This window comes from Dryas octopetala, chromosome 2, assembly GCF_963921425.1.
Source record: "Dryas octopetala chromosome 2, drDryOcto1.1, whole genome shotgun sequence".
Classification (NCBI taxonomy): domain Eukaryota; kingdom Viridiplantae; phylum Streptophyta; class Magnoliopsida; order Rosales; family Rosaceae; genus Dryas; species Dryas octopetala.
In genome coordinates, this window is record NC_141367.1 from 5,725,428 (window position 1) to 5,739,696 (window position 14,269).

Sequence of the window (14,269 nt, forward strand, 5' to 3'; positions counted from 1 at the left end):
GTAATGAGGTGCTGGAGTGATCAATTCATGAATTTTATTGATGCTCATGATGACGGTGCGTGGGGGAGTGACATTTATTAAAGGAAAATTTACATCTAACGAGTGTACTATGAGCTTAGAATATTCACATGGAATCATTTTCAATGAGGTCATGCTAGAATTCAAAGTTTATGATCAATTTTCTAATATATTATTCATCTCTAAACAAAAGTATAAGTAGTGTGATACAATATATGTACAAATATAGAAGGTTTACATAGTCAACTCTCTACCAACCGTACATCCTACGTTAATTACAAATCCCTCTAATTATGTTGATTACAATCTCATATATGAATCCCTCTAATTAATTACATAATCACTCATATTTGTTGACTCACCCCAACACTCTCCCTCAAGTTGGTGCGTGGATATGGTGCGTGGATATCGCACATACCCAACTTGACAAGTAAGTCAATAAACACCCTGCTAGTTACTGCCTTGGTGAGCACATCAGCTAACTGATCCTCAGATCTCACAAATGGAAAAGCAATAATTATGGTGTTCAATTTCTCCTTAATAAAGCGTCAATCAATTTCAACATGTTTAGTATGATCATATTGAACTAGGTTATGGGCAATCTCGATTGCAGACTTGTTATCACAATGTAGATCCATAACAGTTTTGGGTCTAAAGCCCAGATCACTCAACAGATTTCTTAGCCACAACAGTTCACATACTCTTAGAGCCATGCCTCGAAATTCAGATTCAGCACTACCTTGACACCGCATGTTGTTTTTTACTCTTCTAAGTAACAAGATTATCACCCACAAATGTAAAGTAACCAGAGGTGGATAGTCTGTCATCATCAGAACCTGCCCAATTAATCTGCATATGTATAACCAACTACATCAAACTGATCATGTTTAGTAAACAGTAATCCTTTACTAGGAGCAGACTTCAAATATCTCAAGATATGTTCCACTCCAAATGTTTAGTAAACAGTCATTGCTGATGATGTCCATGATAATACAACATCTATAACCCCCTCTACTGAACCACTAGTACAATCATCTCCAGATGTGCTTCCTAAGGTACATTTTTCTTATGATTCTAATAATTTGTTTGATTCTGTGTCTAAGTCGATCCCCAAAATATCAACTCCCACCTCGTAGTACTTAATTGAGGTATACCTCCTGTGTTGTATTCTCCCGACCCAAAAGCTAAAGTAAAGTATTCTACTAATAATCATGTATCAACCCATAGGAAACTTGGCGTGATGTACGTCTTTCAATTTGATGTCAATTATGTCAATTTGACCTAATTTTTGGCAAGGATGATCCTTGTAGATAGATATATAAGATACATGGCTTTGATCATTGAATTATAATGCGAAGTGGCTCCCATAAACCATACCTCATTATATTTAAGATGAGGTATATCTTAACGAAAGGGGCCTCTATATACATATACACATATATGTGCATGGTTTTGAGGTGTTGGTGTCGCATCCCAAACCCCGAGTATGCCATATAGGCACCTTTCTTGAATTTCTAAAGAAATTAACACAAAAAATTCAACATTAATTAATCTCCCAAGAAACTCAAGGCGGGTTAAGTCTTTTATAATTAGATGAACCGGGTTGGATCAGAGTACTCATTACACAACAAGATCTTTTAAGAAAATAATAAGATAAAAATAAATAAGTAAATAAAAATTAACAACTCGTTAGGGTAGAATAGTTAAATCAATACTCAAAGAGGAAATTACCAAAGTATATTAAAACCCAAATAAGTTTACAAACTGATTAAAACATAAATAAAACATTGTTCAAACTCATCCTAAACAAAAATAAAATAAGGAAAGCCAATGGAAGTCATAAACAGCTGCAAGACAAAAGACATGAGCAATGAGACCTTAAGACACCAGACAAGAGACTTCAATGTTGTGCACCCCTTAGTCAAGATCGTCTCCAAGAGGCAAAACTGCATAAGCAAAAGAACATAAAACAAAACAAAGAGAGTAGGGGGTAAGCGTGACATACGATCATTGCTTCCCCTTAGGGGACCCTATTAGGTTTGAAAACCTTTAAAACCTTTTACAGTGAAAGATGATTTTCCAAAACATTAAAACATTTCCACAAAATTATTTGAATACCTCAACTGCAGCAGTATATGGTAAACAATAACTCATAAATAACAATAACTCAGATGGTCGATACACAGTAGGTACAACTACGGTTAGTCATACAACGAAACAATAACCATAGAGAGAATGTCATAGTAAACAAAGATAGGAATTCTTAATTGAATATCCATACCACCTGCTATTTGATCAGTTATGAGCATATATCTGCTTCGCACGGGCATACGTCGCAACTTAATTGTCTTGGCCAGGCCCTTCATAACTTTAATGATCATTTCTTCTAGAAGGTTTAGAGATTTGAACCCAAGGTCACAAGTTATGCTACCTTTACTCTCAAACCAATCATAATAAACATAGAAATAGCATGTTATAACAATTTTAAAACTACACATATACACATATACGCACAAAGTCCATATATAGTCAGGAATGTAGGATAAATCCCCCTATTCTTCAAGTATTCTCTTCCACGGCCTTTCACGTTCGCGCATGGTCCTATCTTGGCACCTTGGCAACTAATCACAATGACAACCTTAACCTCTTAATAACTCAACAACTGAGTAATCTAATAAGAGACAATTTCGACAAAAAGAAACAAATTCTAGGTTAGGGACGACAACTAACAATAAGGGATCGGAATACAATATGACATTTCCTTTAGTCACACATCGGTAGTCGGTAGTCGGTAGTCACTAGTTCTAAGTGGACTAAACTCTACTCTTTAGAAGTTACTGTTGTTTTCTTAGAGCATAAATTAATCAATTAAAACATGCACTACTAGGAAATACCCCATTAGATATCAGTGGAACACCGATGTCTATTAGGTTTGCGACCGATAAGGGCAGACGTGATATCTAATGTACCCTATTTTCAATATCAGTTTTGGGCCGATGTCTATATCAAATTAGACATCCTATTTTTTAAATATCCGATATTGTTAATAAATAATATACATCGATTTTTCAAGTTTCCGCTATCTAAATGAACGGATTCCGATTTGTAATATACTTTCAATATCATTATTTTTTCAATAACTGACATTAAAAGATATATTAAATATCTGTTTAGTTCTATTTTTCGATATTATAAACTCATCAAAAGCTATATTTGGTAGGTTGTTACATCACTTTTTTTTATCAAAGCGATATATAATATTTTTAACACATTGAATTTGTAACTAAAACCGATATATATGTACACATTAGATATCTGTTTGTTCGTTGTTTTAGATATTATAAGTCTCTTAAACATCATGTTTGAGTTACAATGTGATATAAAAATAATATTAGATATCGATATTATTTGTTATTTCGATGTATATACCTGTATAAATATCAGATTTAATAGTCATTAGATATCAGTGTTTAACTGATATTGTAAATGTTGATTAATTAAAAAAATAAAATAAAATGGGTTGTTAGATATCAATTTTTCCTGCCAAATATTTGATATAAAAGTTCCAACATGCAACATCCAATTTGTGCAATTTAAATGCTTCCATAAATTTCATCCAATGTTCTCATACATTTCCAACATCCAATTTCAACCCATATTCAAGTTAACAAAAATGAATTACAAATCCCTCTACAAGTAGAGATAACTATAATCCATATATAACCCCATAAGCAACTTCAAAAATCTGCACAAAATATAAGGCATGACTAGTTCTAAATTATGCACACTAGCTAACTAGTTCTAAATTTTGCCTTTTCCTTTACAAAAGATTGGAATGGCTGCACTAATACTATATCCACAGAATGTATGTCAAAACAACATACCAACATGTCTAAAAATAATTATCGGTGACACAATCTCCCCATTCAACTCAGACTTCATCAATCTGGGCTTGGGTGTAACCAGTCCGCTTGTTCTCCGTCTTAGACCACTGAAAACATTAAAGACAAGTGCATGATCAGCCATCAAAAGATATGCAATTATATATTCAAAAGATAAAGTTATGCTTATTCTACTACCAATTACATAAGGAATTTGTAAAGTACAGTTCATGTAAATAATAAGAAACAAAATAGAAGCAGCAGAAAAAAAAAAGATAGAGATCCACAAACTTGCTGCTTTTATTTCCTCAACTCTGTAATGAAAAATACAAGCATTCATTAATTGAAGAACATAAGGATCTTTAGACAGAACAGACAAACTCTGTTTGCTGTAACTAAAGTAGTTGATACTAAACAAACATTCAATTAGGGTAGATGAACATATCATAATTGCATCTGTACCCACTCAAGGTAAGAAGGGACCACTATACTGCAAACAATCAAATAACATATTTGCCCCAATCAATAGACCTCTGGACTGGTAACAGCTAGTGAACAATAAATCACCCAAAACAAGAACATGGTGGTTAATAGGCAACTTGATCAAATTAATCAAAGACTCTAGTCTAATTCAGCCAGTCATCAAAGCACCAACCTTCAAATTATAAGAGAACAAATTGAACTACTTCCAACAATCAACCAGTACTAGAGATTTACACACCAAACCAAGAAATTTATTGAACTAGCACCAAACCCAGAAGAAGAGAGAATTTCAAAAAGCATACAAAAATCAAAAGTATGCTGAGATCAACCTACAGGGTTCAAGAGGCCAGCTGCATATTCCCGGCAATGAACGTAACTCGATCAGCAGTGACGTACGCATAAACTGAGGTAGATGCATAAGATTTCATAGTTAGTTATTTCAAAATGGCATGTATCATAATTAATTTGTTTTAGCAAGTCTAAACTTGTTGCATGCCTACAGTACCATATGGCTAATAGACCAAATGATAAAGTACCTGCGGTCCCATAAGATATCAAATCCCTGATAAGCTATGTGAACTGATCCAAAGGAATCGCAACAAATATGTTAAAATTCTCATCTAATTAACCATTTGGGTATTTCATCATTGGACACCGCAGTAGAGTATTCAGTTAATGACAGTTCATACTCCTTGGAGTCACCGGCTGGGATTTCATTCAGCATTATTGTAATTATAAACAAAGGATCAGAAACAACTAAGATAGTGAATACGTAGATATATATAATTAAGAACGCAAAAATGCAGATAGTTCATCGAATTTTGAACACATTTTATAACAAACAATACAGAAATAAATGATATGTAGACAGTGACACAAACCATTAAGCGTGCAACTGAAAATCATATGTTAACCATGGAGCAGAAAATGAATGAAAATGTTGAGGATGAAGAAAAACTTAGAGAGAAATTCAGAGAGAATAGAAAGTGTTTGTTATTGACTGTGATGAATTACGTACACAAGAAGCTTAGAATGGCTTTTATAACGATCACAAGCAATTTAGGAGCCATCACTAAATCAAGGCATGACTCTTGTCCATATTTATAGTGGGCAATTCAGTGGTTTAAGTTCCCTTTTCTCATGGATTATTCAGAAGCCATCACTAAATCTAAGAGGGTATTCTAACAAAGGGTATAAGTGTTGAAGCTAGAATGATTCCCAACACTTTGTTTAGCATTCTTGAATATCATTTAAAGCATATAATTTGGTACCTTAATGAATCTCAAATAACACAAAAATGCAACATATATAAGAAAGTCACAGCCCATGTGAATTAACATGGTTCTTTGTCCCCTCTTAATGGCAAGTGCAGGCATATAATTAAACTGTGAAGTTTGGTACAAACAATTTGATTATCCTCTTGCATTTGTGCATCCTTTAATTTCTACTTTCCGACCTACTACACCCCACTAAGTATAATAGTGAAGAAATCATTTCCTAAAGCTCATTAACGATATTAAATTATGAGATTTGGATCATCGATCTGATCTGCTATACTTGTTTGTACTTATTTCTATTCTAGTCATATTTTTCAAATTAAAAAGATGAGATATGATGATAATTTAAATTTGGTTATTTGCTTTACTGATTCACTGATTTTTAATCTCATTACAAATGTAAGAGTTCTCCCATAATTTAGGGTTTAATAATAAAACTTAAAGATAAGGTAATTTTTTTTATATAACATTTAGATTAAAAGTAATTAAAAAAAATTAAAATAAAGCCATACCAAAATAAACAGAGGAGCCCGAATGAAACAAAGAATAGGAGGCAAAAGTCAAAAAAAAAAAAAAAAATGAGTTAGCTCGTTCTGATGTGGTGGTAATTGTTTGCACATGAGATGAAGGCTTGATGGTAGACATCATGCATTCAACTTTTTCAAAGGCTTACATTAATTATTTCCGAAAAGCAACTCCACATTAATTTTCCACTACACATTATGGTTGTCCACATAATATATGGAAAATTGTTCCAAAAAGATTTTTTTATCTTTTTCTGTGATGAATTACAGAATAGACAGTGTTTGTTATTGACTGTGATGAATTACGTACACAAGAAGCTTAGAATGACTTTTATAACGATCACAAGCAATTTACTCCTAACAGATTCTAATCAATGCTAACCATCAAAACTGACCATGAAAGTTTTTGTTTTTTGTTTTAAAATTTGTATGCTGCATTCCTTAGTAGTTTAAGCGTTGGTTTACTATGTTTAGTGATTTTGGAAATTATTAATTTTTCTCACACTAGTATTGCTTAATTTCTCATAATAAAAGGAGGACCCAATGTCCTCTCATAGTTATAAACCCAGCAACAAACCGTAAACTGATTGATAATCATAAATTGGAAAAAGAAACAAACCCCCATGAAATCTTAAGATCAAAATTCAAAACCAATAAATTAAAAGAAATGTGTTAAGATGGTACTGACCAGAATTCTCGAACACGATGTCAATATTGTTATGATCGTCACCCTCAGCAGGCCAAGTGAGATTAAGAGTATAAAGCAAATTGACTTTCCAAGCATTTACTATTTAAATTAAATAAATAAATCATGTTCCACCTGATGAAAGCCGGAAATCAACTTCAAAGTGAAGCTTTCATAACACCTGAAATTTTACACAGTTAAGATGTGTGAATTTATGGCAAAAAAAAAAAAAAAAAAGATGCGTGAATTTAGGCCAAGTCTGTTCAGAAAAGGGAGCAAAATATTCCATTAATTACCAGTTCTCTAGCACCTGAGCAGGAACCTCCACAAAATCTGGATCAAAACCCAGCCCAGAAAATCTGGCAAACGATGCGCGATTGCATATATGTTGTACCTAAAGGTTCATAATCAACAGATGGGCCTGTTATTTATGGACAACATATCACATTGAGAAAGCATGTGAATAATGAAATACAACATACCACATGGCCAAACTCATGTAAAAGATTCACAACTTCTGAGAACCTCAATAATGCAGGATGACCACTAACATCCTCTTGGTATTGAGAGATCAGTAATGCCACTGGGATCTAGTTACAAAAAGCAAATGGTAAATTAATAACACAAGACTAATGGTTTATTCAGATAATATGATTCTCTACACCAATATGACAACTAAATATCTGAACTAATATTTAGAGTCCTTTTCACTCCAGCACAAAAAGAAGAAATGCAATTTCTTTTTAATATTTAGAGTCCTTTTCACTCCAGCACAAAAAGAAGAAATGCAATTTCTTTTTAACTACAGCTATTGTACATTAGTTTCTATCTCAAGAAATTATATTACAAAGATACCACTCATGGTCACAAACTGAAAGCACAACCTGACGCGAGCCATTGGATGATAATGCACCATTTTGAAGAGCCACCACACATGTATGATTATATTTTCCCTCCCTGTTCAAAGACAACATAAACCCATGGCTTCATAACTCAAATAAAAAACATAAAGGAAGAGCTAAATCTTTAAAATAAGTCTTCCTTCAACCTTATGCACATATCAAGGTAGAAATAAGTCTTCGTAGGACATGCTCTCGGCAGTCGATGGCTTTGTTCTGGGCAAAGACGGTGCGCCGCTGCCGGGCTTTGAACCCCATTCTCTGTCCATATATATCTTCTCAGTTCTTACTCGCTAATTTAAAGAAGCAAATGAAACATTAAATTCATAGAAAATTAACCCCGAATTTGAAGAAACAAATGTATCATATCCCTAATTTCATGAAACATACGAACCTAAGAAATCTCTAATTTGAAGAAAAACCTAAACAACAGAAAACCCCATTTTGAAACCCTAATTTCAGTAAAGAGAGAAGATGACAGAGAGAAAGAGAGAACCTAGGATGAGATAGAGAGAAGATCGAGGACAGAGAGAAAGAGAGAACCCAGGAGATCGAGATGACTAATCTTACCTTTTGGCTGCAACCCAGGACGATGAGCAAGGCAGAGATAAAACACTTGAGGGTCGACGCCGACGCCGACGCCAAGGTCAACCACACGACGGCGACAACAACTGTGAGAACGAAAGGTGGGTGTCTGTGTGTGTGTGTGTGTGTGTGAGAGAGAGAGAGAGAGAGAGAGAGAGAGAGAGAGAGAGAGAGCTCAGGGTGAGAGGGAGTGCTGAGATAGATTGTTTATGTGTTTGTGTTTGAGAGGGGAGTATCGGGTCTAAGTTTAAGTCAAAAAGCCTATAAGTTGTCCTAAAAATTTGTATATTGGTTTTTAGTTGAAATAATTAATATCAGTTAATGGTTTAGATATCGGTTTTTATAGAATCTTAATTTCTACTCAAAACTTTAGATATCGAATTTGGAAACCTAGCGATATACAAATGTGTTTCGACATCAGTTTTAAAAAACTAAAAATCTAACTGATATAAAATTTTTTTACAATATCAATTTTTTAAAAACCGATATTTTTCTAGTGATATCTAATGGGGTATTTCCTAGTAGTGATGTTACAACTCTACATTTACTCGCAAGTGGACGAATCACATTAATAGAAAATGGTGCAAGTACGAGGTCAAGCCCACAAGGATATGTAAATATAAATCAAACCAATTATGCTAATGAACTAGAAATCACTAACACACACACACGGCAAGGGGTTGTAGGTTGATTAACTCACGCACACCACCAAATACACACCCAATTATCTTGCAATGTTGAGAATCCAAAATCTTTTTTAACCATGCAATCTCTTATCATAAACCTTACTAGTCATTGATCCAAACACAATATAAGAAAGTTTGATACTAAAAAGTGTTGATTATTATCTTTTCAGCAATTGCTCCTCTATGTCATTGTTGTTAATTATCTCATCTCAAGTGCAAGGTTGTCAAGTTTTAGTATGAAAATGGAAGTAAAGGGTTGTCGTACCCAAGAGATTGGATTGAGATTTCAACCACAAGCTAGATTGATTTTAGGGTTATAAAACTAACAAACAACCTACTATATACTATGCAAAACCAAAACTAAACATAATGGTATGTGTAAATGTGTAGTGTTGAGTTGTTGTTTGGTTGATTGATGATAAATAAAATTAGAATTTGAAACTAACAAATGGAAATGCAAGCAAATTCAAGTATAAATTAAATTCAATGATGATGAAGGATTTGAGGTTATTAGGGGTTCATACTAACCGTCCAATGTAATAAATAATGCAATTAGTGATTATACCAAATTAGATAGATTAGATTCATTCCTAACCCCCGATCAAGGTAAATTATGGCACATACTCTTTCATGTTATCAACTATCCCAACCAAGGTGATAGGTAACTACTTAAGATTAATGTCATAGGAAACCTTAGGTGCATAAAGTTCTAAGGATGAGGAATCCAAGCAATTAAAACAATCCAACCAAGGTGCTTTTAAATTACAATGCTCTTATGCAACAAACTTTATAAACTAAAGGTTACCAATCTATAATTTCAACATGACAACATTTCTCATATGCGCAAGTGGTAAATTCACACATACAAGTCATGATCTTTAAACTAGCATAAGAGCATATATTTTCAATAGGGCAATTATATTACAAATCACAAAGTCATTACATGGTTGAGCTAGGGCTATATCCCTAGCCCCAAATCAAGAAACTACTTACTAGCCATAAAAGTTACAAACAACATTACAAATTGAAACATAAATGGAAACAAGAGGGAAAAGAGAAAACTCTAGATGTTGAAGCCAAGCTCCCAAGGGGTGTCACTCCTCTAAGGATGCCCAAAATCGCTTATTGTCCCAAGTGCCTTCAAGCTCTTCTTGCAATAATGGTGGTGAATATGGTAGATGGGTGTTGTGATGGTGTTTGACTTTTTAGAGAGAAAGAGTCGATGGGGGGAAAGATAGAGAAAAGAAATGATGAAGAGAAATGAGAAAAGGCTAGGGATTTTGGAAGATAGAAGATGAGATGTGTGTTTTTTAGATGAAATGATGAAATGAATGATGGAATGAGTGAAATTAGAGAGGATGGAGAGGGGAGCTCGAAATTGAGAGAGTGTTTTATGGTTTCAGTGAGTTGTTATGTCTAGAATATGTGGCTAGGATTAAAAGGAAATGAAGGGATAAGGTTTGGTTAATTCAAAAATGAGAATATTTCATCTTATCCCTTAATGGATGATCCTTGAAGGATGTTGAGATAGATAGATGTTCTCTTTGCCTCATTTAGAGCCTTCACATTGTGGTTTCTGAATTTTGCTTAGAATGAGCGAACAAAGGGGAAGGAAAGAAAGCATGTGATAGGCAATTACCCAAAATGGAAAGATGCCTTGGGACCACTTTGTCCTTTTGCTGACAGGATTTCTGAGTTGTCTTTGGAGAGCAATTTGGAGGGCTTAACCAATCCAGCAATTTACATTTTATATATCAATAGAAAGCCCTAGATGTCTTCTTTCTAACCATATTTTATATGCCTCAATCCAAGCTCGGAACAAAAAGTTATGCCCCACACAATGTAGCTGACTCAGTTCTCCTCAGGTGCAGTTTTAGGCTGACTTTGAAATTCAAAATGAACACCTTAGAAGTCTTGCAAATGTCACGAAATTTAACATGGAATAACTTCAAGGTGTTAGCTTCTATCTCCAATTGGATTCATGTCAAAATCTATTAAGGAGAATAAATGGTGAAATTTCTCATTTTATTGCTCGGAAGCCAAAAACACAAAACTAAATAAAATTTAAAGCTTTTAATCAAATGAACTCACAAAAACTAAGTAAGAAGAATATAAAAGGATGTGAATTTATGAATATATCAAATACCCCCAAACTTAGGTTTTGCTCGTCCTCGAGCAAACAAAACACCCAATAAAGAAAAACACAAGATAGAACTATGAATTTCATAAGCATAAAATATTTCCTAGATTTTCCTCTAGTGCTAAGAACAAGACATGAAACACATGCTCGAGTAAGTGTGTACACTATAAACCATATGTCAATTCAATGCATTCACAAGATATGCAATTCAAACTTGGATAACCAAACACTCATTGAAATGCTCTCTATTTTCACACAAGTGTATGCACTCAATGTAATATTATGCATATGTCTCCATATGTTTGCTACTCAATCCCATCTCCACTAGCCATGCACAAAATATCTTGGATCAAAAAGACTTTTATTAGGTTGTAATGAAGTTTAGGGTAAGGGGTTAAAGAAACGAAAAGAAAAGGTTATCACAAATTCCAAGCAAACATAATGAGCAATTCTCTTGTTGAGATTTAAGAACTTTAAAGACTTTAAGATACTTGCCAAAACTCAACCCTCAAACCATTCCCTCATACTTAAACTAAAAACACTTTTTATTTCTTGAATAAAACTTTTTTTTTTATCTAATCCTTTCAAGTCGGACATACAATTGCATTATCAAAGTTATCACATCCACACCCTATTTGATAGTTGGACATGCAATCACAATCACGATTTTTTTTTGCATACATAGAACAACCCCACACTTGTCTTTCCCAAAACCCCCAAACTTATTTCTTTGCAAGCACTTTAACATAACTCAATCTCATATTGCTCACTATTTAAGTAAAAAGGTAAGACATTTGTGTTGGATATAACATATTTAGGGATCATGCTCATTTGGCCATGGTGGATTCCTAATGCTTAGATCATTTCCAAGATGCATTCATACATGACACAAAGCTTTGAGAGATATTAAGCAAGTTCTAGAGATGGAATATGCACAAGATTGATTACACAAGAAGAACAAAGTGCTAGGAACAATATATGCACTTCCATTAGGCTCAAAACTTACATATATGGCATAATTGGTTCACACAAGTCTTAAATGCTTCTCTCATTACAATGCACCAAATTGACAAAGTTTGTGTAAATAAATTCAAACAAGGTCTCATAACTCACTATTAACAAGAGATGAACTTCTAAGACCTAAATATGCTCATTCTCTTCTTAGCCCTTATTAAACATCAAAAATTTAAAATTTTCAACAAAAGTTACATTCCCCCCACACTTGAATCTAACACTGTCCTCAATGTTAAAAAGTGACTTCGAAAGTTTTTCAATGAAAAATTCATGCATGGAATGAAAGATAAACAATACACAACACAAAACACAACAATACAAACAACAAAACAAAAATGAAAAAACTAAAAACAAGGTAAGGATCAAGAAAAACTCCCCCTTATAGACCTCCAACACTTGGGTTGTCTTTATAGTGCATAAGGAGCATTCTTAAAGTAAATGACTTCCTCTTCTTCATTGAAGCTAGCCGAAAAGTAAGGCTTCAAACGGTGGCCATTCACTTTGAACATATCTTCACTCTTCATGTTCTTGATTTCAATGGCTCCATGAGGAAAGACTTAAACTACTTGAAATGGACCATTCTATCTTGATCTAAGTTTGCCCGGAAACAACTTTAATCTTGAATTATAAAGAAGCACAAGTTGGTTTGGCTTAAAATTCTTCTTCACAAGCTTCTTATCATGATATGCTTTGATTTTCTCCTTGTATAAACTTAGCATTCTCATATGCCTCATATCTCAACTCATCAAGCTCACAAAGATCAAGCTTCTTCTTCTCTCTGACTTTGATAAAGTTAAAATTCAACTCCTTAAGTGCCCATAAAGCCTTGTGTTCAAGTTCCATGGGTAGATGATATGTTTTCCCATACACAAGCCTATAAGGTGACATTCTCAAAGGTGTCTTGAATGCCGTTCTATATGCCCACAAAGTATCATTCAACTTCAAACTCCAATCCTTCCTTGAAGTGTTCATCATCTTCTCTAGGATATGTTTGATCTCCCTATTTGAAATCTCAACTTGTCCACTAGTTTGTAGATGATAGAGAGTGTTCACTTTGTGCTTCACATTATACTTCTTGAGTAAGGCTTTAAGGAGCTTGTTGATGAAATGTGATCCTCCATCACTAATGAGAACCGTAGCTAGGAGTGCCAAACCTTGAAAATATGTTCTCCTTGAAGAATTTCATAACCATCTTGTGATCATTTGTCTTGGATGTCATGGCTTCAACCCACTTTGACACATAATCAACACATACAAGAATATATAGATTGTCATAGGAACTAGGGAATGGTCTCATAAAGTCAATGCCCAATAATCAAACAATTCAACTTCCAAGATATTAGTTAAGGGCATTTGATTTCTTGATGAAATGTTTCCAACCCTTTGACATCTATCACAACTAGTAACAAAAGCATATGCATCTTTAAATATGGTAGGCCAAAAGAATCCACTAGTGAGTACCTTTAGTGCGATTTTATTGCCTTCAAAGTGTCCTCCACAAGCATATGATAACAATGCTTAAGAATGCTTTGACCTTCATCATGGTGCACACATCTTCTCATCACTTGATCTTTGCACATTTTGAACAAGAAAAGATCATCCTAAATGTAGTGTTTTCCCTCCTTCAAAAACCTTTTCTTGGCTTGGTAGTCAAACTCTTTAGGCACAAATTTGCCGCCACTAGTATGGTAGTTCACAAAATGCACAAACAAAGGCAAATAATCTTCTCTAATAGTCATGACCAAAAGGCTCTCATCCGGAAAAGATTCACACAAAGGGATATTAGAATCATCACCTCCTTCCACAAATCTTGACAAGTGATCCGCAACCAAGTTCTCCTTTTCGGGCTTATCTTTCATCTCAATATCAAACTTTTGCAGCAAGAGTATCCAACTTATAAGTCTCGGTTTTGCATCTTTCTTGGACAAGAGATACTTCAATGCACTATGATTTGTGTGAACAATGACTTTGGCACCCAACAAGTAGCTTCTAAACTTCTCCAAAACAAAAATGATGGCAAGCAATTCCTTCTCCATTGTGGTGTAGTTGAGTTGAGCATCATTCAAGGTTCTACTTG

General features: G+C 34.1%; 1 protein-coding gene across 7 annotated transcripts; it reads right to left on the reverse strand.

Moving 5' to 3' along the window:
- Window positions 1–3,591: 3,591 nt before the first annotated feature.
- Window positions 3,592–10,581, reverse strand: LOC147292700 (putative thimet oligopeptidase). Of its 7 annotated transcripts, none has more exons than XM_086230284.1 (9): window positions 8,338–10,581; window positions 7,917–8,028; window positions 7,753–7,825; window positions 7,351–7,458; window positions 7,165–7,262; window positions 6,872–7,049; window positions 4,919–5,087; window positions 4,716–4,785; window positions 3,592–4,009 (listed from the first exon to the last, which is right to left on the reverse strand). In XM_086230284.1, the coding sequence occupies exons 2-6, from the start codon at window positions 7,925–7,927 to the stop codon at window positions 6,980–6,982; spliced, it is 360 nt and encodes a 119-aa protein (XP_086086410.1). In that variant the 5' UTR covers window positions 7,928–8,028; window positions 8,338–10,581; the 3' UTR covers window positions 3,592–4,009; window positions 4,716–4,785; window positions 4,919–5,087; window positions 6,872–6,979. The 7 variants fall into 7 exon arrangements, with proteins under 7 accessions (XP_086086410.1, XP_086086413.1, XP_086086415.1 ...); XM_086230287.1 differs by having other exon boundaries at window positions 5,012–5,087; window positions 7,917–8,060; XM_086230289.1 differs by having other exon boundaries at window positions 4,712–4,785; window positions 5,012–5,087; window positions 7,917–8,060.
- Window positions 10,582–14,269: the final 3,688 nt, after the last annotated feature.

Coding starts and splice junctions, on each gene's coding strand:
- LOC147292700 (XM_086230284.1), bottom strand. Junction 7,263..7,350: donor TACATGAGTTTGGCCATGTG/GTATGTTGTATT, acceptor ATGAACCTTTAG/GTACAACATATATGCAATCG. Junction 7,050..7,164: donor GCTCAGGTGCTAGAGAACTG/GTAATTAATGGA, acceptor GTAAAATTTCAG/GTGTTATGAAAGCTTCACTT.